Consider the following 27449-nt stretch of genomic DNA (forward strand, 5'->3'; position numbering starts at 1 on the left):
TGACTTTGTGGTGGCCTCAGCACTCCTCTATGCTGTCGTCTGCTGGGCTCCTGGCAGCGCAGAGCGGGACAGAAAGAGGCTGAATAAGCTGGTGAGGAAGGCCACTTCTGTCCTGTGCTGCACTCTGGACTCAGTGGAGGAAGTAGCTGAGAGGAGGGTGTTGTCCAAGCTCACATCCATCATGGACAACACCTTCCACCCCCTGCACCAGACTGTAGAGGAGCTGAGTAGCTTAGACATCCTGTCTGTAAAAAGGAGCGCTACCGCAGGTCATTCATTCCTGCTGCTACCAGACTATACAATGCTGCACTATAACTGTAACCACAACTGTAATAACTAATGTGCAATAACTAATGTGCAATAATCTATTTAATACACTGTGCTATAACCTGTGCAATAATCCTGAAGAAGTGACTTCTGCTGCTATCACCACCTGAATATATGTCAATACACACACACACACACACACACACACACACACACATATATATATATATATATATATATATATATATATATATATATATATATATATATCTATCACCGTGAATGTAAATAAAACATCATATGCCCATTCCTATTTCTTTTTGTAATTTTCTTCTTTTTTTTTTGATCCACTGTATATATGAAGATTCAGTGTAAATAACTTATGCACCTTTCCTACTTTTGCACCTTCTTTTATGAGCCGATGTGGCAAGTGAATTTCTCCAATGTGAGATCAATAAAGCCTATCTTATCTTATCTTCCCCAAAACGTTTGTTCCTAATCTGTGACTATACCAGAACTTAAAAGGTTCACGTGACACGGTTTTATGAAATAATGAAGACCATAATGTTTAGATTTAACCAATTAACTTATATTCATACTACATACCACATATATACATACACACACACACACACACACACACACACACACATATATATATATATATATATATATATATATATATATATATATATATATGTGTGTGTGTGTGTGTGTGTGTGTGTGTGTGTCTGTGTGCATCTATGTCTAAATACAATAGTCTGTACTGTATGCAAGCTAAAAACCTTGAAAAAGAATGGTCTTGCACAGCTTCTTCCTAGTGTCGCCACTCTGCAGCTTTAGTGTGTCCAGTTTTGCAACATGGAGCAGCCTTAGTTTATACAAGGCAGATAAGTAGTGAAATCAGCCCAAATACATTTCCATGCAGCACAGGAATGAGGCATCTTCTCTGACGCACGTTCTCTGATCTTCTTCTCTGATCCACGTTCACTACAACAGAACTTTTTTCTGCCACATACAATACGGCGGTGACGTTGACGTGCGAACCTGCGCCCAATGGCGCGTCTACTTACATGATGTCTATGGTTTCACACACAGGAGGCAACTTCCGGTAGGCTTGGTCATTTCCGCCACTCCAAAACTGGTTCCGTGCGCTGTAATGTCGCCCTCTGAAGCAATAAAACAAATTAGATTAAATTAAAAATACATTCTTTTAAAATCTTCAGATCGTATACAATCTCTGACAAAAATATAGCAGTCAGTTGTATTGCTGCAAATAAATAATCATAATTAAATTGAAATTTTATGTTAAGATCAATTAGAATCAAAATAAAAAAACTCGATAAAATGTTTTAAAGAAAAAAAATAAAGAAACAAGAAACACATTTCAACTAAAAATGTTGAAAAGGATAAGTCTTAACAACATACAAGAGGGAAAAAGTGATAACCACTTTAGGGGGAATGTTAAATAAATAAATAAAAGTATTGCAAAGAATTTACCTTTTCTTCAGAGTTTATTTCTGCTCTTGTTGTTTTAATTACTTCACTTTACAATGACACAATTACCCAAACTCACCAACTGTAATGTAATGAAGTAATCAAACAAAATACCAAATAAAATTCAAATATATGCAGAAAACATGCCACATTCAAGAAATTGTTAGTAATTTGAGTCTTTTAAAATGTTGAGATTAAATAAACTAAAATCTATTTAGATAGTGCTGAAGTAAAATGGAGTGACTTTGCCTGGGGATTTTGAGCCCAGTTTAATAAATGAATATTGTTGTTGTTGTTGTTGTTATTATTTATTTATTTATTTATTTATTTATTTATTTATTTATTTATTTTTAAATCAGGCCATAATGAGAATAGATAAAATGATCATTCTGGCAAACTGACTAAACCAGTTTATGGAGCTAAGATATGGAAACTAACTACTGTCTTTCTTATTCAGATTAAAGAGTTTTGAATCAGAAAAAAGAACAATGCTAGCAATATGGAAATTAGGATACAAAAAATCTAGTCCATGTATTGATATGTTTCAGTTTTATAATCTGACTTAAACCGTCTCCCACCTAACCAAGTTTGTCCAGAAGATGGAGCTGGAGAAAATAATACAGGGCTAAAAACAAACAAATAAAAAAATTAAAAAAAGAGAGATAACTGGCTAACTAAGACCTTTACATGCTTATTTTTGTTTTAAATAAATTATATATTCCACTGTATTTTCCGGCTGCAGGTCTCTCTACATGAATGGCTCATAAAAGTTATTAACACAAAAGAGGAGTAAGTAAGTCCTAGAACAGATTCTAAGGTAAATCCACAGGTTAATCAACAAACATCAGTGAAATGTGCCTTAGCTTTTGGGAAATGATGAGGCAAATGTTTGTACTTTATCTCTGTTTCACAATGACTTTGTTTTTTTTTAACATGTGACCCAGTATGTACACACAGTTTGAAAACCTGAAATCCAAAGAAGGAAATAGTTATGTCCCAATTGGGAATACTTTTTTGACTGTAATGGAGAAAATCCATAGGAAATTCAAAATATTCCAAATTAACTAAATCCTCTTTATTTAGTTTTTTTTTTCTTTTTTCATCTTCATCTATTTGGATAAACATTTCAAACAAAATAGTCCTGCTTGTATGTGTGTATCCTTTGGGAAACACACATACTGTATCGATTGTTTTTTTACTGGTCAAACAGTTAATGAGTGACAGACTGGTCTTTGTCCTGTGCCCCACTCTGAACCTTATCATCTACTCTGAAATAAATTAGATGCTCCTGCTGTTTCATTACATTTCCAGTCTGTTCTCTTCTTAGGCTGAAACATGGGGACTTCAAGCAGCTGGAGCTTGTTTGCTGCACTCTTGTGTCTCCTCAGTTTGGGTAAGAAACTTTTAATTATCATACAATCCCTACATTTTACTTATGCATGCAGAATATCAAAATATCCATGTGTCTAACTTGTACAGTTTAGTGGTACGTTTTTTCCTGCTGTTAAAAACACCAAAGCTTAATAGTTAAGTTCCCTAGACATTTAAACAATCAGCAGCTGAGATTATGAAATTATTTTAATTCACTTTGATTTACATGAAAAAAGCAGCAAAATATTTTAACATACATTTGACAATACAAAAGTTGATTTACTCCAGTGATGACATTTCCTTGGGTAAGCATTACTCTTGAAAGACTCATACTACTACTACTACTACTACTACTACTACTACTACTACTAATAATAATAATAATAATAATAATAATAATAAACTTTTCAATTGTTTAAATTTTTAATAAATTACCAGTACATCCTTTTTTAGTTTTTTAATTACTTTGGAGGCTGCATATTATGTTGCGCAGACATTGTAAGTAAGTAAAGTTTGACCATATAGCCCCTTTCATAGATAAAACCACACGGTACCATTGAAATAATACAAAAAGCTGAAAAGTTAAAAATACCTAAGTAACAAAAAGACAACATAACTTTATTTAGGAAATATTTCACTGCACTTTGCTGTTTTTGCCCTCAGGCTAGAAGCCCTTATTATACTGTAGTCCCCCCAGCTAGTTCTGGAGCTGCCCCAGTGTCTCCTCCCAAAGTGAGGAGATGGGGTGTCCTGTAAAATGCCCAGGAGGAATGCTATTGAGCTGTTAGAATCACTTTAACTGAATCCTTTTTACACAAAGGAGCAGCAGCTGCTCTTCAAGTTTTTCTGGAGTGAAGGAGTACGTCACTCCATCTCCAAGGCTAAGCCTATCTACCCTGGAGGAAGTTAATTTTAGCCCCTTGTACCTGCGATTTTGGTCATGATCCAATGATCATGTGATTATGTGAAGGCCAAATAAAGACAACCTTACATCACACATCTCAAGACAACCAAAAAAAACAGTGGATGTGAATTATACTAAGTTTAATTTATTACAACAAATAGAAGACTCAGCAGAGGTAGGTTTGAATTTAAGAATAAAAAAGAAATATTAGCCAGTAAAGTATACCCCATACCATTTTTGAGTCTTATTTTTAATTTCTTTCCCCCAGTGTCCTGTCTAGCAATGTGGCAATAGGAATTGATGTCTCAATGCCAGGTAGAGCTCGACAGATTTTGCTTTCACAAGTGGAGCGAACAGCTTTCACCATAGAGCTCGAAAAAAAGAAAGAGAAGAGGTGAAAGAAAGAAGAGATAAAAGGGAGAGAGTGATAAAACGTTCTCCATCTGCTCCATCACCTGGAAAGAGAGATGCAAAAAGAACAGCACAACCAACAGACATAAAGCAACAGATACAATCGAATAACATCTAGATGCCATTGCTAAATCATATGTACTATTATTTAAGCTGACATGTGTAAAGTGAAACCTGAAAAAAGAAAGTGAAAGAACATAAATAAATAAATAAATTACAGGCTTTCTGTATATAAGTGAACACTTAATACCTGCCTCCAGGCCCCAGACTCATTGCCGCCATCGGAGAACGGGGGTGTGCAATAGACCCCGATCCTCCCTACGCCCGCTCAGATGTTGTGTTGTTGCATGTTGTTCTCAAGTGTGTTTAAAACTGGGAGCGCCGAAGAGGTTGCACGGCACAGCCCACCCCCCCTCCGGAAGGAAGCTGGTGCCTCCAAGCAACTGCCCAGAACCCTCAATGTCTAAGTGTGAGAGGAGGTGAAGGGAGCCCCCCCCCCCCCCGAAACGTCTTCCCCCCACCCACCCGTACCATGGCCTACATGAGTGTGCGTTGTGAAAATGTTTGGAGTGAAAGTGTTTAAAATGCATGATAAAATTGGGGAGAGGGACGTCACCAGAAAGTGGCAACCTCCAGTAGCGCCCCCTCCCCAGGGACCTACATGTGTGGCGGCGTGATGGAGCAGGCAGAGGGAGGAACCCAGGGATGGGGAGCAAAGGACTGGGAAGCCATCCCAGGGAGCCAGCTCCCCTACTGACTCAAATAGGCACCCCCGTAGTCCGGGGGCCAGGGAGAGGCTGCAGGGCCTGCCAGCCAACCACCCACCAGGACCAACACCTCCACCCCCCCAGCCCACCCACCAAGCCTACTGGCTTTACCCCCCCCCAAAAAAAAAAAAAAATAAGAGGGGGGAACCTGGCCAGCCAGCCCGCATGAGCCATCCCAAACCCCACCCCCCAAGCGAAACCCGCACCGGGAGATGACACAGACCGGGACAGGGGGCCGGACACAAGCCCACCACAACGTCCATTATCCACAGCCCCTTATTCCACTTAGTGATGGTGTTGATCGGAGGAGCCCAAAGAGATCGATCAGATGTGGATGCAGATGCTGTCTCAAGATTAATATGATCCAACAAAAGATCTCTATACTGATTGATACTGAGATTTAGTTTTCCAATTCATGAGGATAGTTTTCTTTGCAATACATAATGCAGTGAAAACCATGTAAACTATTTCTTTTTCCAGAGGGCTTTCCTCAAAATTACAGAGCAAGCAAACTGATGGGGAAGGTGTAATTTTACAGCTCAGGCACTTTGAAAAGTCCTTACATATCTGTGTCCAGAACCTCTGGACTGGTGTGCATAACCATAACGCATGAATATAATTATCAGGATGATTGTCTATGCAGTGTGGACAGATATTAGATTGTGCCAAACCCATCTTGAATAATCTTTGTCCTGTGTAGTGTACTCTGTGAAGGATTTTGTGTTGTATTAGTTGTAAGTTGGTGTTTCTAGTCAATTTGAAAGTTCTTAGACATATCTGAGCCCAGAGGTTTTGTTCAAAGGTGACTGATAAATCCTCTTCCCATTTCATAATAGGAAGAGATATTGAATCATCTATTTTAGTCAGTGTCCTGTATGATTTAGACAGTAGTTTGGGGGGGGGGGGGGGGGGGGGGGTTAATTCTAGGAACTCTAATATATTAGTTGGGATTTGTAGAAACCACCATTAATATGCTTAAATTTAATTCTAATTATAGATTTAAGTTGTTCATATTCCAAGAATTTATTTTTACTAATGCCATATTGCAAATTTAGTTTAGCAAAATTGATGAACTCGGTTCCGTCAAGTAGATGTTCCAGATATTTAATACCTTTATTCTTCCAGTATGTAAAGTTTATCATTTTATTATTTTGTAGGATATCAGGGTTATTCCAGATAGGTGTATGACTGCATGGGATAAGGGATGACTTTGTCATTTTAAGGAACTCCCACCATGCTGTCAGAGTAAAACTAATGTTGATATTTTTGAAGCATGTATGCCATTTTATATTTGAGCTAATAAATGGCAAATCTGAAATCATGATATTATTGCACATTTCCTGTTCTATATCTAACCAAGGCTCATCTAGATGACTATTTTTTATCCATTTAGAGATGTATTGTAACCTATTTGCTAAGTAATAGTTATAGAAGTTAGGCAAATCTAATCCTCCTCTGTCTTTAGTCTTCTGTATTGTCTTTAAGCTAATACGTGAGGGTTTATCTTTCCAAAGAAATTTAGAAATGGCAGAGTCTAGAGATTTAAACCAGTCAGATTATGGTTTATTGGGATCATTGAAAATAAATAATTAATTATAGGTAGGACCATCATTTTTATTGAATCTACCCTACCCATAAGTGAAATTGGAAGCGATTTCCATCTTTTAAGGTCCTCTTCTATCCTGTTTAAAAGTGCGGTGTGATTAAGTTTTAGTAAATCCGTTAATTTAGACGACACAGTAATACCTAAATATTTTATATTTCCTGATTGCATTTGTAAATCTAGGGAGTTTTCGAGAGAGCAATTAATTGACAGTATCGTAGATTTAGACCAGTTTAAAGAGTAATCTGATACTTTAGAGAAAGATTCTAGTATTATATTTACATGTGAAAGAGAATTATTTGAATGCTGGAGATAAAGTAATACATCATCCGTGTATAGACTAATCTTATGCTCTATTTTCATGCATTTTATACCTTTTACAGCTTTTGTTTGTCTGATTGTTGCTGCTAGAGGTTCTATAAAGATGGCAAAAAGTGATGGAGAAAGAGGGCATCCTTGCCTGGTGCCCCTCTGTAGACAAAAACTGGAAGATATTTGATTATTTGTCCTGACACAGGTAGTTGGAGAACTGTATAAAATTTTTAACCAATTTATGAAAAAATTGCCAAAACCGAATTTATGTAGAGTAGCCAATAAAAATTTCCAGTTTACTCTATCAAATGCTTTTTCTGCGTCTAAAGACAATATATTGGTTTTAATGTTTTTACTGTAGGAATAATCAATTAAATTAAGTAATCTGGGTGTATTTGTGGATGACTGCCTTCCTCTGATGAAACCAGTTTGATCTGGATATATTATGAGAGGGGTTACTTTGTCTAATCTTTTTGCAAAAGCTTTACAGATTATCTTAATATCCACATTAACTAAGGATATGGGACGATAACTGGTGGGCAACATAGGATCTTTGTCGGGCTCGAGCAGAAGGCTGATGGTGGCAGAATTCATATTAGCTGGAAATCTGCCTTTTTCCTGTATTTCCTGCAACATTCTGTGGAACGTTGGGGCTAGAATATTCCGGAACTCTTTGTAAAACTCAGTAGGGAATCCATCTGGACCTGGAGCCTTTTTATTAGGCATGCTTTTAAGAGCTTCCTGGGTTTCAACTGCTGTCAGCGGGGAGTCCAGTGTCATTCTTTGGTTATCTGATAATTTAGGAAGTGTAATTTTATCCAGAAATTGCTTGATATCATTCTCTGATGGGTTTATCTGATGGGTTTATCTGTGGCGTGTATAAAGATTTGTAAAGATTTTTGTGTCTTATTAAACACAAACCCATAGCCTCTGTAGCAGGAAACAAAACAAACATGCATTTCTGTTTCTTTTTTTAGGTGTTACGGTTTGGTGTGATTGCACTAGGGATGGCATACAAATGGAGGGTGGTGATTATACATTGTCCAGGAATCTGGAGAGTGGCAGCTTAATGATCTACCGCTGTAAAGATGGATACTACCCTTACCCTGAATTGACCCGCGTCTGCCAACCTAACGGTGTCTGGAAACCTCTACCCAAAAAATTCAAACCACAGAAATGCAAACGTGAGGTCCACATCTTTTGATGGTTCATAATATACCTCAGATTACTCGTCCACGTTGCAACTCTTGACTTTATTTCTTTGCAGGTGTGGAATGCCCTGACCCAACCGTACTGGAGAATGGTAGCGTCTTCCCTTATCAGTCCAGGTACTTTGTGGGCAACGAAACCTCATATGAGTGCTACTCTGGATACACCTTGAGAGGCTCATCCAGTCGGATCTGCTTAAAAAATGGGAAGTGGAATGGCTCCACGCCAATCTGCAGCCGGAATTGTGAGTCCTGACCAACATTTGTTTTCTCTCTATTTTTTCATTTTACAAACTTTTAAGGTGCACTGAAATGTTGTATAGGGGACAAACACATGCATTAGGTATGTTTTAAACGGGAGTAAAAATAAGTATTAGAGACAGAGCTATCCCTGATAATGTTATACAATTTTAAACACTGAAGGCAAGGATCTTCTTATGCTGATGCCAGCCAACATAAAATGACCAGGCCATAAACATATGGATAAATGCATTAGCGAGTACACTACACCATTAGATTATATAATATATCAGCCAAATCATCAGATCGTATTCATCATGATGTTAAGCATGACGTTTCTGTGTTATTTCTGTGTGTGGGATGCCCTCATCAACAACTGCAATGTTAGATTGAGGCCTTCATCTCACCACTAAGAATTTTGAGTAGAACATCCACTCCATTCTCTCCTTTGGTGAAGAACAAAGGACATTTGTGTCTTGTCTTCTGTGTTTTGGCACAGCCGGAGATGTCTGTCCTGATCCCGGAGTCCCACCTGGGGCCACAAAAATGGGAAATTTGTTTGGGATTGACGACCAAGTGAAATACACCTGCAATGAAAACCTCTTTCTGGTGGGTTCTAGTGAAAGAGTGTGCCAGGAGAACGGCCAGTGGACAGGAAATGAGCCAGCATGCTACTGTAAGATTTCTTCATTTCGTTCTGGTAGCTAAGAAGGATTGGACCATTATTATGTTAATTAGGTAGCAAACTAATTTAAAATTCAGGGATTATCAATATATAAAGAATTTGAACAATGAATACATGAAAATATTTTACATTGCCTTTCAGATTTTAGATGCCTGACCGTTTGCCTATGTTGTCATGTTAAAATCAGGAATTTTGAAAAATCAGGAATTTTGATGAATTCTGTATGGAATCTAATGACTTTTCAGTGTTTGATTTTCCATTGTTTAATTTTTCAATTTTATTTTTATCTTGCAATGAATATTTTTTTAATGTTTGATTTTACAATGCCAAACCTCTCAATGTCATTGCAAGCTGTCACTAGTTTAGCTCCATAACTATGCTCGATCTGTCATCTTAGTAGGAGGGACATGTCTTGGTAGGTTTGCAGTGGTGCCAATCTCATTCCAATGGGAAAACAATTAATCATTTTACCTCCTCTTCATAATTGAGCACTACTTTGTGTTGGGTCACCACATAAAAGTTTACAGTTGTGATAGTGTCAACAAGTGTGTGTTCAATATCAACTCCAGAACCAAACTGTATCCAACCGGAACTTATCTTGACAAAATGTCCCAATTCAGCCAAATAAACCACAAAAGCTTAAAGAAGATCATTCAGCAGCTAAGTGCCTCCTCCTGTTGCCTTGATGTTCTACCCACAGCTTTCTTTAAGAAAGTTTTTCCTGTCATAGCGTCTGATTTGACTCAGATAATAAACACGTCCCTTCTGTCAGATGTTTCCCCCAGTTCCTAAAAACAGCAATTATCAAATCCACTGTTGAAAAAGAACAATTTAGACAAACTACTACTCCAGAACTACAGGCCCATCTCAAACTTCCCTTTATCAGTAAGATTATTGAAAAAGCTGTGTTTCAACAATGAAACATCTTCTTAACAATGACCAGCCGCTTTGACGTTTTCCAGTCTGGCTTCCGTGCTCACCACAGTACAGAGACCGCCCTTATCAAGGTGTTTAATGACATCCATATAAATACAGACTGTGGAAGAACCACCGTGCTGGTTCTATTGGACCTCAGTGCAGCATTTGATACTGTTTATCACTCCATTCCGTTAGAACGCCTGGAGAACTGGGTCGGCCTGTCTGGTACAGCTCTCCACTGGTTTAAATCCTACTTAAAGGACGGGGACTTTTTGTGTCAGTAGGTAACTTTACATCAGAGATGACAAAAATCACATGTGGGGTTCCCCAAGGGTCCATCCTGGGTCCCCTCTTCTTCAATATCTACATGCTCCCTCTTGCTCAGATAATAAAAAACAACATCAGCTACCATCACTATGCAGACGACACACAGCTCTACATCACCATGTCACCAGGTGACTATGAACCAGTTCAAGCAATGAACAAATACCTAGAAGAAATCAATGCATGGATGTGCCGTAAAATTCTTCAGTTGAATAAAAATAAAACAGAAGTAATAATTTTTGGACCAGTAGAGAAGCGATCAAAAGTTAGCACACGGCTTCAGCTGCTTCAGCTAGGAACCACTGATCAGGCCCGAAACGTGGGTGTAGTGATGGACTCAGACCTGAACATCCAAAAGCATCTAAAGACAATTACAAGGTTGGCTTTCTATCACCTGAAGAACATTTCCAGGATTAAAGGACTAATGTCTCAGCAAGATCTGGAAAAACAAATCCATGTGTTTATTTTTAGTGGAATTGATTACTGCAATGGTTTTTTTCACAGGTCTGCCTAAAAAGTGGATCAGACAGCTGCAGCTGATCCAGAACGCTGCTGCCTGCATAGACATAATATAAGAATTATACCCCGCATTGACTGTCGCGGCGCAGGAATTACGGCCGGCATCTTGGGGCGGTCGACCTGCTACCCTAACCTGCTGATTCAAGCTGAACACACTGATACCTCAGCACTATGTGCTGTATTTTTTGTTTAAATCGACGGACTATTAACGTCAGGGTTTAAGGGTTAACTTTTCAGGAGTAAGATTAAAAGATACTGTTTAATGTGATTTTTTGATTTTTGAGATACAGGTCTACACGTCCAAGTTTTTGTGACTTAGTCTCTCCAAAACTGCATCCACTCCGTGAATAATACACACACTAATACTGTTGGAAATAAATAACATTTTTATGAATAAAGATAATCAAGTTTATAATCAGGGGGTCCTTTGCACATATGTAAGGGTCTTTTAATGTTTTTTTTTCTTATTAATTTAATGATTATATGCTGGCCCATTGCCTACAAAATCCGTTGTCCTTGGATAGGAGATAATCATTTCAACTTGATTCCAAAAACAAAAAGTAATAATTGAATAGAATGATATCTTTACCAAACGAAAGAGTACATTGTAATATGTATTTAAAACTACAAACAGTGAGTTTTGAACAATATTTACTATTATTATGTGATTGCTCAAAGTGTGTCCCACATATTTGTCACCACCGTCAAATATTTATAAAAAGCAATAAAATCAAGCAACTAAAAGGTCAACTACATTCCTGAGGACCCCATTTTCAAATCTTCAGCTCTACTGCATGCTTCAAGTTCACTCAACCTCCTGTAAGTTTGCTATTTTCTCTTAAACTTGTTCATATTTTTGGACACTGCTAATGTCAAAACCATAACATGTCAACACCGTCTCATTTGTATAAAAATATTAGATTAGATTATGACATAAATGTTTACTTTTTAAGAAGAGGTCTAAAGTAGCTAGCAACAGAGGGGAAACAAGTCACCACCGTCAGAGGGCTTTTTATTTGTTTTAAATGAATATGCTTATAATATGTTTCTTTAGTGCTGTTCTGGCATTAAAGTAATAGTCTCTTTTAATGCAAAAGTATGTTTGTTTAATAAAAAACATGACATTTTCTATTTAGGCTTAAAGTAAACATTGTATGATGTTAGATCTTTTAAAGGATTACATGTGAAACAGTATAAAACATTAACAAAAGTAAATATTCAACATTTAACAGCATATATGTGTACTAACAATGCCAGATAATGATAATAAAAATAATTAAAACTCTGAATACATATTAGACCAAATAAATAAAAAAATAATTGACAAAATGTTGACAAAAACAAAGTAATAACTGGAAAGATGCCTATTTTATGAAAAAAACAAAAAACAAAATGAGGAGGTTGCACCGGGTGTTTGTGTGTGTGTTTGTGTGTGTGTGTGTGTGTGTGTGTGTGTGTGTGTGCGTGTGTGTGTGTGTGTGTGTGTGTGTGTGTGTGTGTGTGTGTGTGTGTGTGTGTGTGTGTGTGTGGCTGTGTTTTGCAGCATACATCAATTCTGTCAGAATATTCAATTACGTTTAACCACACTAAGAACATTTAAATGCTATTATAACCATTTGTTATAATAGCTATAGCTTTAAAGTTTTTAGAAAAAAACAACGTGAAAATTAGTTCAATAATCAGCGAATATAGTTGACTAAAATTGATTCTGCACCTGGTTAACACATTACACTGAGCGGAGTTGGCGCCCCTAAATCTCGTCAGCGCCTATAGGCGAGAGTGGTCGATGTGGGGTCTACTCTTTATATATGTCTATGGCTGCTTGTGTCCTCACTAAGACTAAGAAAGTAGAGCACATAACCCCAGTTCTAAAATTCTTATACTGGCTCCCTGTATCTCAGAGAACAGACTTTAAAATACTTCTGTTTAGTCTGTTAGCACCTAAATACATCACAGACTTGTTATCAGGGCATCAACCCTCCAGACCACTCAGGTCGTCTGGCTCCAGCCTGCTCTGCATACCTAGAACCATAACTAAACAAGAAGCAGCATTTAGTTCCTATGCTCCTCTAATCTGGAACAAACTTCCAGAAAACTGTAAAAGTGCTGAAAGCCTGAATTCTTTTAAATCAAGATTAAAAACACATTTGTTTGGGATTGCCCTCAACTGTTCTAGTTAAACTGTTTTAATGAAACATCATTAGTTCGACACTTTGTAGTCCAACAGTTTTTAATATTTGGTTTTTGTTAGTCTTCTCCTATGTTCTATTTTGTTTCTGCATTTTATTCCAACTTGCTTTTATTCTGTTTTATTTTCCTGTATTTTAATCATGTAAGCACTTTGCATTGTCTTTGTACTGAAATGTGCTATACAAATAAATTTGCCTTGCCTTGCCTTGCCTTCAAACCTCCTCTGTGGCTCTGAGGACTCAGAAAAGCACAAAAATCGCACAGCTGGATCATGTGACCGCTTTGTAGTTTAGTTTGGAACATAACTGATAAAAAAAAAAAATCTTGTCTGACTGTCACTTTCACAATCAAACAACCCAATTTTATATGCACCTGCTTTGAAAAGATCAGCCAAACATTGTATTTAGCATCTTTACTTCTTTTGTTTTGGTACCAAGTAATACAACATCTGTTGATAATCAGAAGCATCTCATTAACACTTTATGCTAATGATGAGTTTTATCCATTTTGGTAGATGTTTGCTTTCTAGCTTTATAAATCTGAATCACTGTAAATCTTGTTTTGTTCTTCTGCTACTTCTTGTAGATAAGCACACGTATGATACCCCAGAAGAGGTTTCTGAAGCATTTGGAAGCGCGATTAAAGAGACCCTCACCACCACAGAGTCACTTGGTAAGTTCCTGAACTTAATCTTAATATGGCTATTCCTGTTAGATATATTTGTTCCTGTGACATGTGTTTTAAACAAATGTAATAGGGTGTTACCTTTTATCTAACATAACCAACATAATGCAAATGGGTCACTCTGAAGAACTTTTGACAACACAGATGATATCCAAGGAGGGAGATTAATCAGGATTTCAAAAAATGGGACTCTCAACATCTATATTGCTGTGGACATTTCTGAGAGCATTAAACAAGAGGAATTTGACCAAGCAAGAAATGCTGTGATAACTCTGATTAAAAAGGTAAGACACATAAAATCAGACAGTGGTGAGGAAGCCGTTTAAGTTGTTCAAAGCATACTGTCTTACTTATGTCGGGTGACTGTTCTTTTCCTTTAGTGAGAGTTTTCTTTAATCAATAATCAAATGGACATCCACGGAGTAGGATATGAGCAAAACAGCACATTAAAGGGGACATATCATTGTGTTTAAATCCTTTCTTTTCACATTTAAATAATTTAGGTGTGGTCTACATAAAGTGGATATGCAATACTTTGGTCTGAATCCCTCATTATTGTTGCCCCACATCCCCCTTTTTGCTCCTGTTCTGAGGGTCGTCTGAGAGAAACTTGTTTTGGTGCTGTCTCTTTTAAGGTAGTCTGCGATTTTTCAAGTATTTCTTCTGATGTCTTTCTACTGAGTTCTTTCTGTTCTTCACATTAACTTGAACACGTGTCATGATTTCGGCACTGTTGCCTGGTATAATTTCTCATGTCACACATCTGCTTAGCTCCGCCCATTCCTCATCACCTCAGATCTGTTCCACCTGCTCCTACTAGTATATAACCAGCTCTTTAACCAGCTCTTTGACAAGACAGCAGTGCCAGTTTATTTCAAGCCAGTGGTGAGATCTGTTGCAGCGTTCTCTGTTCCGATTACCTGATCCTGACTTGTTTTGACCACAAAGCCTGCCTGACCTCGTCGTCCCCTAACATTTTACAGAATGATTTTCTCAGTAAAGATCTGTAAACTTTAGAGCGCTCGATTTTATCAATGTGGTTATACCTCCGGGAATCTAGGGGTCGCTGTAGCGATCGGTCGCTAAAATCAGTTAATTCTAAAGTTATACAAAAACACCATTAGATCGACGTTAATAATCCATATTAATGTGGTAATAATGCTCATAGCATTTGATATTCGAATGATAGTGGAGTGAAACGAAACAAATCTTATGTTTTAAACAAACCGTAGTCACGTATCCGGGGAGAGTGGATGTTAACGGAAGCTAATAGCATTTGGCTAGCGGACATTCACACTAATTTTAAAAAGCTTCAGCTTTATTTTAGTCGTAATGAGCAGACCCGAAAACACAAGTGTCAATATCCCATCAATGTATAAATCCCCTATGGAGATAACGTTTGTTATAACCGTAAAAACACGGGCAAATTCCATCAGCATGGCATAGTTTCAAAATCCTAACGGGAACTATGCCGGTGAGCTCCACGTGGTTCAAAACACCATGAAAACGGATTAAGTAAACCATTCTAAATAAACCATTCAACTTTGCCTGTTTATTTCTCTGCCAAACCTGTCGGTGCCTCTGTGTCAGTCGGTTCACTTTGGGCATCCAATTTGAAGCAGTTGAAGTACTCCAACGGAAAACTGCTTATCTCAGCTTATCTCAGCAGCGGGCATGTGGCTATGGGCTAGCCGATACGAAATCATGAACCCGTCGCAGACACTTTTTTTCGCTCTGGAAGAGCAATGCTTTGTGAGCCCTGTTTTTCGCCTAGCATGCCGGCTCACGCTGTTCACTCACCAGAAGTCCCTTTTCAGTCTCCCTCTGAGTGTTTCCAGCCAGATCCAGACCTGTTCTTGGAGGTGGATGCAGAGGTGGTGAAGCAGATCCGCCCGGACCTTTTTCCAGAGCCGGCTCAGTTCCCCTCCCCTAATTCGGACCCACGGAGGTCGCTGCGGGCTGAGGCGGTCCCTTTCCCGCAGGAGGGATCAGCTTCCCCGCTTAATCCATCGTCCCAGCCAACACAAGAAGAAGCACCCTTCTGCCCGCCACCCCCCCCTCCCCCACACCAGTTTTGAGCAGTGAGTTGACGATTCAGTTCAGCCATTATCTGCTGACGAACCTCTGTCTCAGCAAGCACCCTTCACTCTTCCTGCTGCCACTTCCTGCCCTGCAGACCGGAGCTCTCCACTTACCGGTACTGAGCTGTCCACAACTCCTCCTAGTGGCAACCCAAACACTGATTACAGCTCTCTAGAGAACAAGATTAGAACTTTTGCTCCTTTAATTAAGCGTCTAAGAGAAACTTTGTTTTGCAACTATTCCTCTGAGCTGGAGACAAAACTAAAGTAGCTGAAGGGAAATTACAGAATGGCCCTCAGGTCCTTCTACAATCGACCCATCCCTGTCGCTGAGGGTCCGGCCAATTTCTCGTTTCTGGAGACTGTCAGTGTGGATGCATCATTGGCCAATCCGGCCTGCGATGTGAGGACCCAGGAGGGTCCGCCACCAGTTGGCGATGTGGAGACCCAGGAGGGTCTGCTGCCAGTTGGCAATGCGACGACCCAGGAGGGTCCGCCACTGGCCCGAGACACGACGACCCAGGAGGGTCCGCCACCAGTTGGCGACGTGGAGACCCAGGAGGGTCCGCTACCAGTTGGCGACGTGGAGACCCAGGAGGGTCCGCTACCAGTTGGCAATGTGACGACCCAGGAGGGTTCGCCGCCTGCCCGCGACACTTGGACCCAGGGGGGTCCATTGCCGGTTTGCGACACTTGGATCCAAGGGGGTCCGTTGCCGGTTTGCGACGCTTGTTCCCAGGGGGGTCCTGAAAACCTAATGCTCCAACCGGACTGTAGAGGACTGAGGAATCATTGGGGCTCTCAATGGTCTGTCCATCCCCTAGAGCCTTGTTTGGACGTCAGGTTGCTGAGGCCCTATGGAGACTCTAAAACCTCCAGGGTTCCCCAGAAGTTCCCACCTCCACTCTCTCAAAGTGACTACCAGCTTTCTGAGTCCCTGTATTGGCGGTCACTCCCCGAGACTCTCCAAAGACTTATTTTAAGGCTTTTTGTTTCTAAGGGCCTGACATCCTCGGCAGGCTGTAGCCAGGCTTTTTTAGCAGCCTGTAGTCAGGCGCCACCCGAATCCTGTAGTCAGGCGCCCTCCGTAGCCAGTAACCTGGCGCCCCCTGTAGCCAGTAATCCGGCACCCTCTGTAGCCAGTGCTCCGCCCCCCGTAGTCTGTACTCCAGCGCCTTCCTCAGCCCTTAGCCTGGCGCCGTCCTCAGCCCTCAGCCCGGTGCTGTCCTTTTCTATTTTTTTCTCCAGCTGCTGGGTCCCGAGGGTCCTGCACCGCCATTGGCATCGGAGGTTCCTCATTTGCCGTCCGCCTCCGAGGGTCCTATTCCGGCAGCGGCTTCAGTGGGCTCTACTCCGTCGACGTCCTCTAAGGACTCTGCCCAGTCGACGTACTCTGGGGGTTCTGTTCCGCCACATTTTTCCGAGGGTTCTGCTCCGTCGATAGTCGCCGGGGATCTGGCTCTGCCATCTGAATCCTGAAGCTGTGGTCCGTCGACATCTGCGGAGGAGTCTGACACGCCGGGGTCGCCCTCCAGGATGTCTGCTGGAGAACCTGACCCGCCGGGCCGGACTCCAGATTGTCTGACTCACAGGGGCCATCCTCCAGGATGCCCAATGGAGCACCTATCACGGCGGGGCCGTCTGCCGGGACGCCCGCCAGAGCGCCTGATTCGCCGGGGTTGTCCTCTGGGACGCCCACCAGACTTTTACCTGTATCCTTACTCTGATCGTTTCTGTTTTTCGTTTGCCCAGTCTGGGTTGTTTTTGATTTAGATTTTGATTGGACATTTTTTTTTATTGGACTTTTTCAAGGTCGTCTGGAATCCACCCTTAAGGGAGGGGCTCTGTCATATTCTGGGTTTTGTTTTGTTTTATGTTTGTCACTTGATTTAGTCTGTATACTTTTCTGTCTTTGGTTCTGTCTTGTTTGGTTTCTATTATAGCTTGTGTATTTTAGTTTACCCTGGCATATTATTTAGCTTTAGTCTTAGTGGTTATTTATGTTCTTAATCCTGTCTTAATCCTAGTAGTTCTGGTTTTTCATCATGTGCTCTGTTAGTTTCTGCTTTATTTTCTATCTTAGGTTTGGTCCTTATGTTATTCTGGTTCTGTATTTACCTTGTTTAGTTCTGTTCCCTTCCATTGGTCCTGTCAGCTCCCTCAGTCACTCCCCCGTCCTTGATCACTTCCACCTGTTCTGAGTAATTAGTTGTTCACTTTGCTCACCTGTTCCCCTGCCTATTTATACCTGCCTCAGTTCTCTGCTCCCTGCCAGAACATCACACATGTTGTGTTTCCCCGCTCACCTGTCCTCCGGTAAGAGCTCTCCAGCATTTCTGTATTTTGCCTGTCAACTTTATTACCTGATCCAATTCTGATCCGCAGGCAAACATTTTTTGAGTTTGCCTGCTTCATGTTTTTTTTTTTGGTTTTGCTTGGATGACTGCTCGGGACTCCGCACTGGACACTTTTCTGTATACCTGCCTGATTCACTCTCATCATCTCCTCCAATAAATCCTGTTAATCATAATTTTTAGTGTCTGGCTGGATACCGGGTTCATCTCATCATAAAACATTACAAAATCAAAGAATTGAAAGGTAATGGTACAAACAGTACATCTTACCAGACAATAAGTTTCAGTTGTCTCAGTTGTCTCAGAGAAATAAGACTGGAGTGCAGTAAAACCTTCTGAAATAAACATCATAAGGATGCTGCTATACTTAAAGAAAGTCCACAGCTGAATCTGGCAGTTCAAATTTTGTAAGACTTTAAAAGAATAATAATCTATTATAATCAGAATAATCTTAAAATGTGTTCTTTTACCCTGAACAATAAACAAAGGTGCAAATGCACAAAAAAGAAGTATTTAGGCATTATGAATTCACAAAAAAATTTACTTCCCCTGCAACGTCCCTCCACCTCTTAAAGTGACAATTCCAAAACAATCTAGACAAATTGCCAGAGTGTTAGGATAAATTTGCAAAGTAGTCCACAACACAAATGAGCATCATAAACTTTACTGTTCATTAAAACGTCGTGCTAAACAGAGCGACGTTGATGTGTCATCAACAGCTCATATTAATTTTTTAAATATTATTTTCTAATGGAAAGGTCAACTGCTGTAGAGCTCTCTCTGCGTTACGATACGCTGAGTGTGCAGAGACTCAGCAACATAGTGCTTGGACTGCAGTTATGGTATGATGGCTCTGCTGATTGTGGGTGGAGTTGGGGGTCTGAGGATGCACACGGGGTGAGACCACAGGACTGCTTGTTGATGGGTGCTGGCAATGCAGATGCTGAGCTCTTAAAGCAGGTTAGAAACGTAGCAATGCTGCTCAGTCTGGGCATTTAATCAATTGATGACAAGAATTAAAAAAAGACATGTTGGAGCACACAGGAGGACATTTTTTTGCATATACGGCAGAGTTGTTCCCTCTGAAAACACTGTGTGGATGAACAGGTTTGCCAGTTGGGTCTGATTATGCATGAAGCTTTTATTCAGTGTCTGCCACACATTATAGGCTCATTTGACATACTGTCCGTCGTCCAATACGGCTGCCACAACCACAGCCCATTACAGATAAATTTAATTATGAATTACAAATCATAACCTTGACTGATGTTTCTTGGCACGAGGCCCTTGGCTCATTGTCAAAGCAGGCTTCCAGAAATGCACACTGCTGATAAATGGATCCCTTTCTCTATAGAATAACAACCATGAGCAATTTTATATTTATATATATATATATATATATATATATATATATATATATATATATATATATATATATATATATATATATATATATATATATATATATATATATATATATATATATATATGACGCTCTGGATTAACAAAGCGTTTCACAGCAATCGTTCAAGTTAGCTGTTAAAGGGAGTGAGGGAACGTTTACACAGGTTCCCCCACCTCATCTGAGTTGCTGTTTTCCACAGATCGCCTCCTTCAGTGTGTCACCAAACTACGAAATCCTCTTCTTCTCATCTGAGATATACGAAGTGGTGGACATTCTGGATTTTTTTGATGCCGAAGTTGAACTTAATGCAGTCGTAAAAAAGCTGGAAAAGTTTGAAATAGGAGGTGAGGCGAACACAAGTGCACAGTGTCATCATGTTTCAAATACATACCTGAACTCTGGTGTGTGGTTTAACATATGCGTTTGTGTCTGGTTTGTTTTAAAGACAGAAACACTGGAACAAATCTGAACCTGGTCTTCACAACCTTTGAGAACAAAATGGCTTTCATACAGAGGCAAGTTGGAGATGAGGGATTTAAAGATCATCGACATGTCCTGATCCTCTTCACTGATGGTAACAAGCACATCTCACTTATTGCTTGCACACACAATACCATCTACAATTCTTTGCAAACGTGGTAGCAAGTCTAAAAAAGACAAATGGCATAATCATTGGCTAAGTTATGCAATTTGGGGGTTTCCTAGTTTTCAATGCAGGAATTGGTTACAACATAAAATAAAACTTATGAAGACTTTCACACATCTTCAGGGACACCAATAATTGTTATTTTGTTTACATCAAAGACCTTTACCAGCCAAAGTTTTTTTTTTTCTGCAGGTGCCTACAATATGGGCGGTTCTCCCTTACCTACTGTTGCCAGGATAAAGAACAGAGTTTATATGAATCACCCTGAGGATAAACAGGCCGAATCAAGAGATGAATATCTCGGTAAGTTTAGTTTTCAACATATGCCAGTCTCCTTTAAACACTGTAGCTTCGGGGATCTAGCCTTTATGAAGTCCAAGTCAGAAACGTTTGCCTTTTAGGGAATTTGTGTGAATAACAAAAAGTAATGGTTAAATTGTGTGGAAGGAGAACAACACATGGTTTTCAAGATCTTTTATTTAAAAGAAACTGAAAAGTATGGCTTGTATTCAATCGCTTTAAGACATTGCTTTCTACAACCACCCTTTGCTGCATTTACAGATGCATTTTGGAAAGTTTTTCCTAATTTCAAAAATGGCATCCAACCTAGCCAGCCAGACTGATAATGTGTAGCCTTCTACATTCTGCACATTATCGATCTGGGACCTATTTGGGGCAAAGAGGGACATTCAGCAGAAACTCTCTAAGCCGATTGGGTGAAGTGACACCTACTACCCGCCTACCAAAGGTTAATTTTAGCCAATTACAGTATCAAGTTGAAACATATAAACACATGTTTATATTGGTTTACCTGTGAGCTCAACACCTCTTGCTTTCGTCACCACGGTTTGTCCCGCCTTAAACCATAAACCTGCTTTTTGATTTGTTCTCAAACGATTGAAGCCGGAGCAGTACAAGATGGATTCTTGTGTGTTTGTGAACGCACAAATACCATGAGAATTCATCTTGCATGCAAGGTTACCAAGGTAGGGAAGGGGTCATATTCCTGCTCACTCCATTCAAGGCACGGTACCTTTTGTAATAGCAAGGAAACATTAACCTGTCATGTACCACCACTTTGCAGACATTTATATCTTTGCCATTGGAGCTGACATCTTCGATGAAGACCTGCAGCCCCTCACTGCAGGAACAGGAGGCAACCATTACTTCAGGTTGCCAAAACTTGAAAAATTACAAGAGACCTTCGATAAAATAATTGGTGAGCCCTCCTTGAAAAGGGAAAGCGGTGTTTGTTCTGTTTGTTTAGCTGTGATGTGTGTGTGCGAGCGTGCTCTTTTTTGCTAGTACCCGTAACTCCTCATTCAGCACTCATTATGATCAGGGGAGACAAACAATCATAAATGGGGGCCTGGATGGTTCTCCAGTTTCCTAAAGTAGTCAAGATGCAAGCTGCTCACTCCCGATGTGGATGGATATGATGGAGCACCCTGACAGACTAGTTATGGAGTAATTTAATTCAAGGCCCTGGACACTGAGCACAAAAGCGAATGTAATATTTATACGTATTTGCACAAGTCTGGCTTGTGTTTAAAGAAATAGATCAATAATTGGGCAAACATCCACATATGTGTACATTTTGAATCTTTTGTGAAGCTGAAGTCATAATCCTTTCATCTGTGCACAAACGTGACAAAAACAGTTCATTGTTTAAATTGAGCAATTTCTACAGTTAAATCTAACCATGATTCATCTGATTTTTTTTGTTTGTTCTTTTTTGAATTCAGATGAAAGAGAAGTTGTAGGTCTCTGTGGCCTGCACCGAGATTATGAAACCACATATGACAAAGAAAGCAAGAGGAAAAGATATCCGTGGTTGGCATTTGTCATTAACAAGGTGAACAATTCAGCAATTTAGTGAACTAATCATGAAGTTTATTCAACATGGTGAAATAGCATTAAATGTCTGTAAAATATGAAATGATGGCTTTTAAAAGAAAATTTTCATCACTCTCTGTTATCTGTCAGAGTGACGTTCCATCCTAATTTGGTTGTGAGATTTTTATCTGGACTAAATTAATTACCTCGGCGTAAAAGCATCACGGTTTAACAGTATACACTTACTATACTACCTCTCCTGTACAACTTTAGGGAGCAAAACCTATAACTTGCATCGGCTCGCTGGTGTCGCCTGACTTTGTCCTGACCGCTGCCCACTGCTTCACCTTTGAGGATGAACCGACGGATATAAAGGTGGAGATTGAAGATGGACAGGGTAGCAGAGGTAATGATAAATGTTGACGGAAGACTTTTCCATTGACTAAACAAAACAAACATTCATTTTATCACCGTTAAATAAAACAGATGCAGCATTGTCCATTTATTACACACGGTCATGGGTTTTAACATAAAAATGTAACTTCAATTACGTCTTCAATTATGTCAACCCATGTTATCAGTTAATAGCTGAGGCTGAATCTTTTTATGCAGAGAAAAAAGTGAAAGATTTGAAGTTGCACCCAAAGTACAATGTCCACGGCAGACAGGATGTGGGCGTGGCCGAGTTTTATGACTATGATGTGGCTCTTATCCAACTGGAGGAACCAGTGAAGATCTCTAGTGCTGCGAGGTATTCAATGGTTTAGATGTTAAATATCATGGCTCCAATTAGAATAGCTTAATGATACAGCAGTTCTCACATTCTTGTTTTAATTTTTTTTTCAGACCAATATGCATACCTTGCACCCAGGAGACCAGCGACGCTCTCAAGCTGGTTGGCGAGTCGACTTGCAAGCAACAAGGTTTGGTTGTTTTGCTACTGTGCTCTGTTATATCAACTTGAAATAAGATATTTACATACGCTTTATTATTGTATACTTATTATGAGGGCAGGACAATAATTCAAAAACGATATATATCGATCGCTAAATGTATATCGATTATAGAAAAAAGGGTCAATAAAAAGTTCAATAGAATAACTTTTTCCTTCCTTTTGTATTCTAGCCTGTCATGTAGGTTAATATTACAGTCATTACATCCTCCCAACCAATCACAAATGCAGACCCAGGAACATTCTGCCATCAAGCTCTGCCCCTTTCAAAGAGTTCAAAGTGCACCCGTTTTTTTTTTTTTTTTTTTTTTAAATTTGCAGTTTTGGTAAAAAGTTGGTTGAATAAAGGGTTGAGTTTGAATTCAGTGTTTGTGTGTTCTGCATCTAAAAATTGGTTGCTAAGCAAAAATTCATAAATTGTAGCTCATTTTAGTCCTGGTTAGGGTGTAAGCATACATAGATTTTATTTATGATTAAGCTAAACAACTGTAACTTTATTATTATTAATGTTAAATATGCTATATTATTGTTTCAACCAGCATGGGACTCCTCCACAGATATGTTTGAATGCAATACGGTATGTGTGTAAAGCACATAAACTCAACAGCTCACTAATGACGGGATATTTCTGCCAAAGAATTGTGCTGAACTTTATTCTTTGGGAGTGTATTTTTCTGTAGAACATATATTCAAAGTAGACAATAGATCTTTGAAATACTGAGCTTTCCTAACATGTTTCTTTTCCACAAATTAACCAAATTATCTTTTAAAGATAACAAATTTCAATAGAGCAAGCCATTTTACATAAGTATAACAGTATATAAAAAGGCCTAGCTGCACCAAAGTACCTCACACAAATACAAAATTAGGAGTTGATTAATGGCCTATATAAAGGATAACATTTAATTAAGTAATTTTAAATAAAGCATATTTTTTGTTTTGGGAGAGCAGAAGTCCGACTTAATTGTTTCTTTATTTTGAAAACAAGTAAAAGGCTAAATTTGGAAAAAACTACTTCAGTTTTTACACACAACAAAATAGGGGGAATGTAATAAAAAAAATAAAAACAATTCAAGAGTATTGAATTTCTTTTGGGAGGAGGGGGATGGAAACATCTCCTCTGAAGACCCAATGTTTTAATGGTTTAATAGGAAAAGATTGTCATCTTTTTATTTGAGTAAAATGGGCTTGCAGTTAAAACAGAGGCCCAGTACCAGTTTATTTATTTATTTATTTTGTTCTGAATTAACAGAGCAGCTCCTGTTAAAGAATCAAATTGAACGACTGAGTTTCCTAACAAGGAAGGATCCGCTGGTGGCAGAAAAGGAAGTCCACGCCAAGCTTCGAAACAATGTTGGTTTGACACAAATGAGTCTGTTCACATGTGCTGCTTTATCTCCTAACTTAATGCCTCATTGATGATATCTTGACTCATTGCAGAGACCAGCATGCATTAGGAAAGCACTGCTGGCACCAGGCATCACCACTGATAACGAAACGATTGCTGTGACCGATAACTTCTTGTGCACCGGTGGTCGGTCACCGCAGAGAGATCACATAGCATGCACAGGTATGTATGCTCCCGTCCCTTTTCAACATGATTAACAATCGAGGTGCAGTGTGCCGTGGTGACTGTGTCTGTGGGAAATTGTCGGGACAGGTGATTCTGGCGGGGCTGTATTCAAGAACTACGAGCAGCGGACAATCCAGGTAACCAGCCGTGTCTGGCCAATGTGCCATAGATTGGTTATGTTATCACAAATATGTACCTGAAACAGCTGTTCAGCCAAAGTCACGGCTGAGGTGATTCCTTTTTTTGTCACAGATCGGAGTGGTCAGCTGGGGAACTCATCAGATCTGCGGCTCCACGGACGGTCTGATCGAATCCACTGATGATTCCAGAGATTTCCACATCAATCTTTTTAAAATGGTCCCTTTCCTTAGTGAAAACCTTGGAGATGATAAGCAAGACTACACAGCGCTAAAGTTTCTGAAAAACTAAACAGAGCTGCATGCTATAATCTGTTTCATGAGATTACATGTGCTCTTAAAGCAGATGCTTGCTCTCTTTTAAGATCAACCTTTTGGCAGAACCCCACATAAGAGGCATTCAGTGAGTATTTGGTAGTTTAATGAAATGATTGAATATATAATGTGGTCAAAATGTCCCCTCTTTTAACCATGGAAGATCATCTGTGTAATAAACCCTTGTGTCATTTTAAAGCTGCACACAGTCAGAAAAATAACCATTTCTTGATTTAAGTCTACACATAGAAATTTACCCGTTTTCATTTGATTTATTTGGCATTATTATTAAATTATCATTATTGTTATTTGTACATTATCATCTATCTCCTCACAGTATCGGGGGAGGGGGGGCATGGGGTGAGAGGGAGGCATACTCCCTGGACAGATTGTCAGTCCATCACAGGGCAACAAAGAGATATTCAGCACAAACAACCATTCACACACACTGCTGAGGGCAATTCCGCAAAATCGGTTAAACAAACAGTCATAGTTCCTCGACTGTGAAAAGAAGCTGTGGTACCCGGAAAGAACCTACACACACACTGGGAGATTTTTCAAACTCCATGCAGAAAGACACCATGTTTTTCCTGAAAGGCATCACTGCTCCTCCATCCTGCATTATCTATTGTTGTTGTTATTTATTATTATTATTATTATTATTATTATTATTATTATTATTATTATTATTATTATTATTATTATTAATAGTTCATATCAATAATATTATCATTAGTCATTGTAGTAGTAGTTTTATACTTTGTAAAAACAATTATTTGGAAGTGTGACTGCTGGCCTTTTGGGATAAGTTCCTACCAGCTTTCCACAAAAATAATCATTATTATATTATTTTTATTATTATTTTGCAAGGCTCAGTCAGACTGGATGGAGAGAAGACCTGGGGTCCGTTCTTCGTACGTTGCTTAAAACATCCAAGATCAAATGACACATCCAAGATGATTTCATCCGGCTAATCATGATCCGGCTAATTGGGTTCTTCGAACACACCTGTTGTTTATGATTAGTATGGCTGGATTGAGTTATCTGAGACAACTGCGTGTTCATGCGTTTGTTTAAAAGGGGAAATGTATCGATAGTAGAAACATTGATCAGCAGCGCTGCTATTGGCTGTTCAGCATGAACAAAGAACGCCCACAGTTTTTCTCCCAAGCAGAGCACGAGCTTTTAATGGAAGGTTATGCCGAATTTGAATCATTAATTAAAACATCAGGAACACCTCAAAGTCTGCTAAAGCCAGGAGAGAGGGCTGGCAAAAAGTAGCAGACAAATTAATGCGTAAATACTGTCCATGGTAGATGTTTCTATCCATTTCTACAGTATGTATTTTTGCATTTTAATAATTTCATATTTACTTTGTTCTTTTATATCAGAGCCTTCACGGGACCCACTAGAACATGAGAACAAGTAAAAGTGAAATACAAGAATATTCTACAAAACGATAGCCTTTAATTATTATACTTTATTTTAAAAAGGCACTTGTTATGTCAAGAGATCCAAATTTCAGTGTCATTCCTTAGACACTGGAAGTAAAGAACACGTGCAAACTGGGATTTTTAACAAAAAATTATTTATCTATAAAAAAAAAAAATGAAGTTCTTCCTTTTCCAAGTCATCCACAGTTTACACGGTAAAACTGTATTGCTCCGTGTCTAAATAATCCATCCATAGTTTTTTTTTTCTAATAGGCTACAATATACGGCTCGACAGGAAGCAAGCCTTTCAAAGTAAAACTAAACTTCACAATAAAATGGCCTGAACAAATCTTACCAAATATGATAAAAATAAAAAGCAAACCATCATACAAATAACTTAAATATTTTCTATTTGTGCCTCTCACACCACTTTTTCCTCTTTAAAAGCCACTGTTAAATGATGTGTTTGTCTGTTTATAACAGCCACCAAGAAAAATCTCTCTACAACTACACTGTCGCGCTGCTCTAAAGGATCATGTCTATTGCGCAATACGCGATTAATTCGAAAAGCTCTAAAATTATTCTTGCACCTTCCGCAACAGGTTGCTGTCGTAAAAATGGGCATGGATACGACAGATTTCCCTATCTCCTCCGCTTCTAAAGCTGCGATCTATGTTTACATGAAATAAGCCTGCTCGCGAGCAGGTTTAAGCTGGCGCACATGTTGCTATGACAACAAGTGCAGGAAGTCTTTCGAAGAACCAAACGATCCAAGATCATGCCAAATCGTCAACAATGAAATCCTGCTAACTGAGTT

At 39.2% G+C, this 27449-nt stretch overlaps 2 protein-coding genes across 2 annotated transcripts in view; both read left to right on the plus strand.

Moving 5' to 3' along the window:
* The window catches only part of layna (layilin a), a gene marked incomplete in the record, with an annotated part of 75994 nt that overhangs the window by 30864 nt on the left and 17681 nt on the right, over window positions 1–27449 (plus strand).
* LOC110367183 (complement factor B) lies at window positions 3036–25507 on the plus strand. Its single transcript, XM_036143110.1, has 18 exons — window positions 3036–3157; window positions 8110–8316; window positions 8400–8585; window positions 9080–9256; window positions 13802–13888; window positions 14045–14184; window positions 19940–20084; window positions 20186–20314; window positions 20579–20689; window positions 21471–21605; window positions 22132–22241; window positions 22496–22628; window positions 22835–22973; window positions 23069–23145; window positions 24427–24527; window positions 24615–24744; window positions 24835–24884; window positions 25000–25507. The coding sequence occupies exons 1-18, from the start codon at window positions 3100–3102 to the stop codon at window positions 25174–25176; spliced, it is 2292 nt and encodes a 763-aa protein (XP_035999003.1). The 5' UTR covers window positions 3036–3099; the 3' UTR covers window positions 25177–25507.

Source organism: Fundulus heteroclitus, chromosome 11 (genome assembly GCF_011125445.2).
Source record: "Fundulus heteroclitus isolate FHET01 chromosome 11, MU-UCD_Fhet_4.1, whole genome shotgun sequence".
Taxonomy (NCBI): domain Eukaryota; kingdom Metazoa; phylum Chordata; class Actinopteri; order Cyprinodontiformes; family Fundulidae; genus Fundulus; species Fundulus heteroclitus.

Bases quoted from the DNA above. Each gene is read 5' to 3' on its own strand.
- LOC110367183 (XM_036143110.1), top strand. From the start codon at position 3,100: ATGGGGACTTCAAGCAGCTGGAGCTTGTTTGCTGCACTCTTGTGTCTC. The intron at 13,889-14,044 runs GTAAGTTCCTGA...TTGACAACACAG, and splicing joins CACCACCACAGAGTCACTTG to ATGATATCCAAGGAGGGAGA. The intron at 20,315-20,578 runs GTAACAAGCACA...TTTTTTCTGCAG, and splicing joins CCTGATCCTCTTCACTGATG to GTGCCTACAATATGGGCGGT.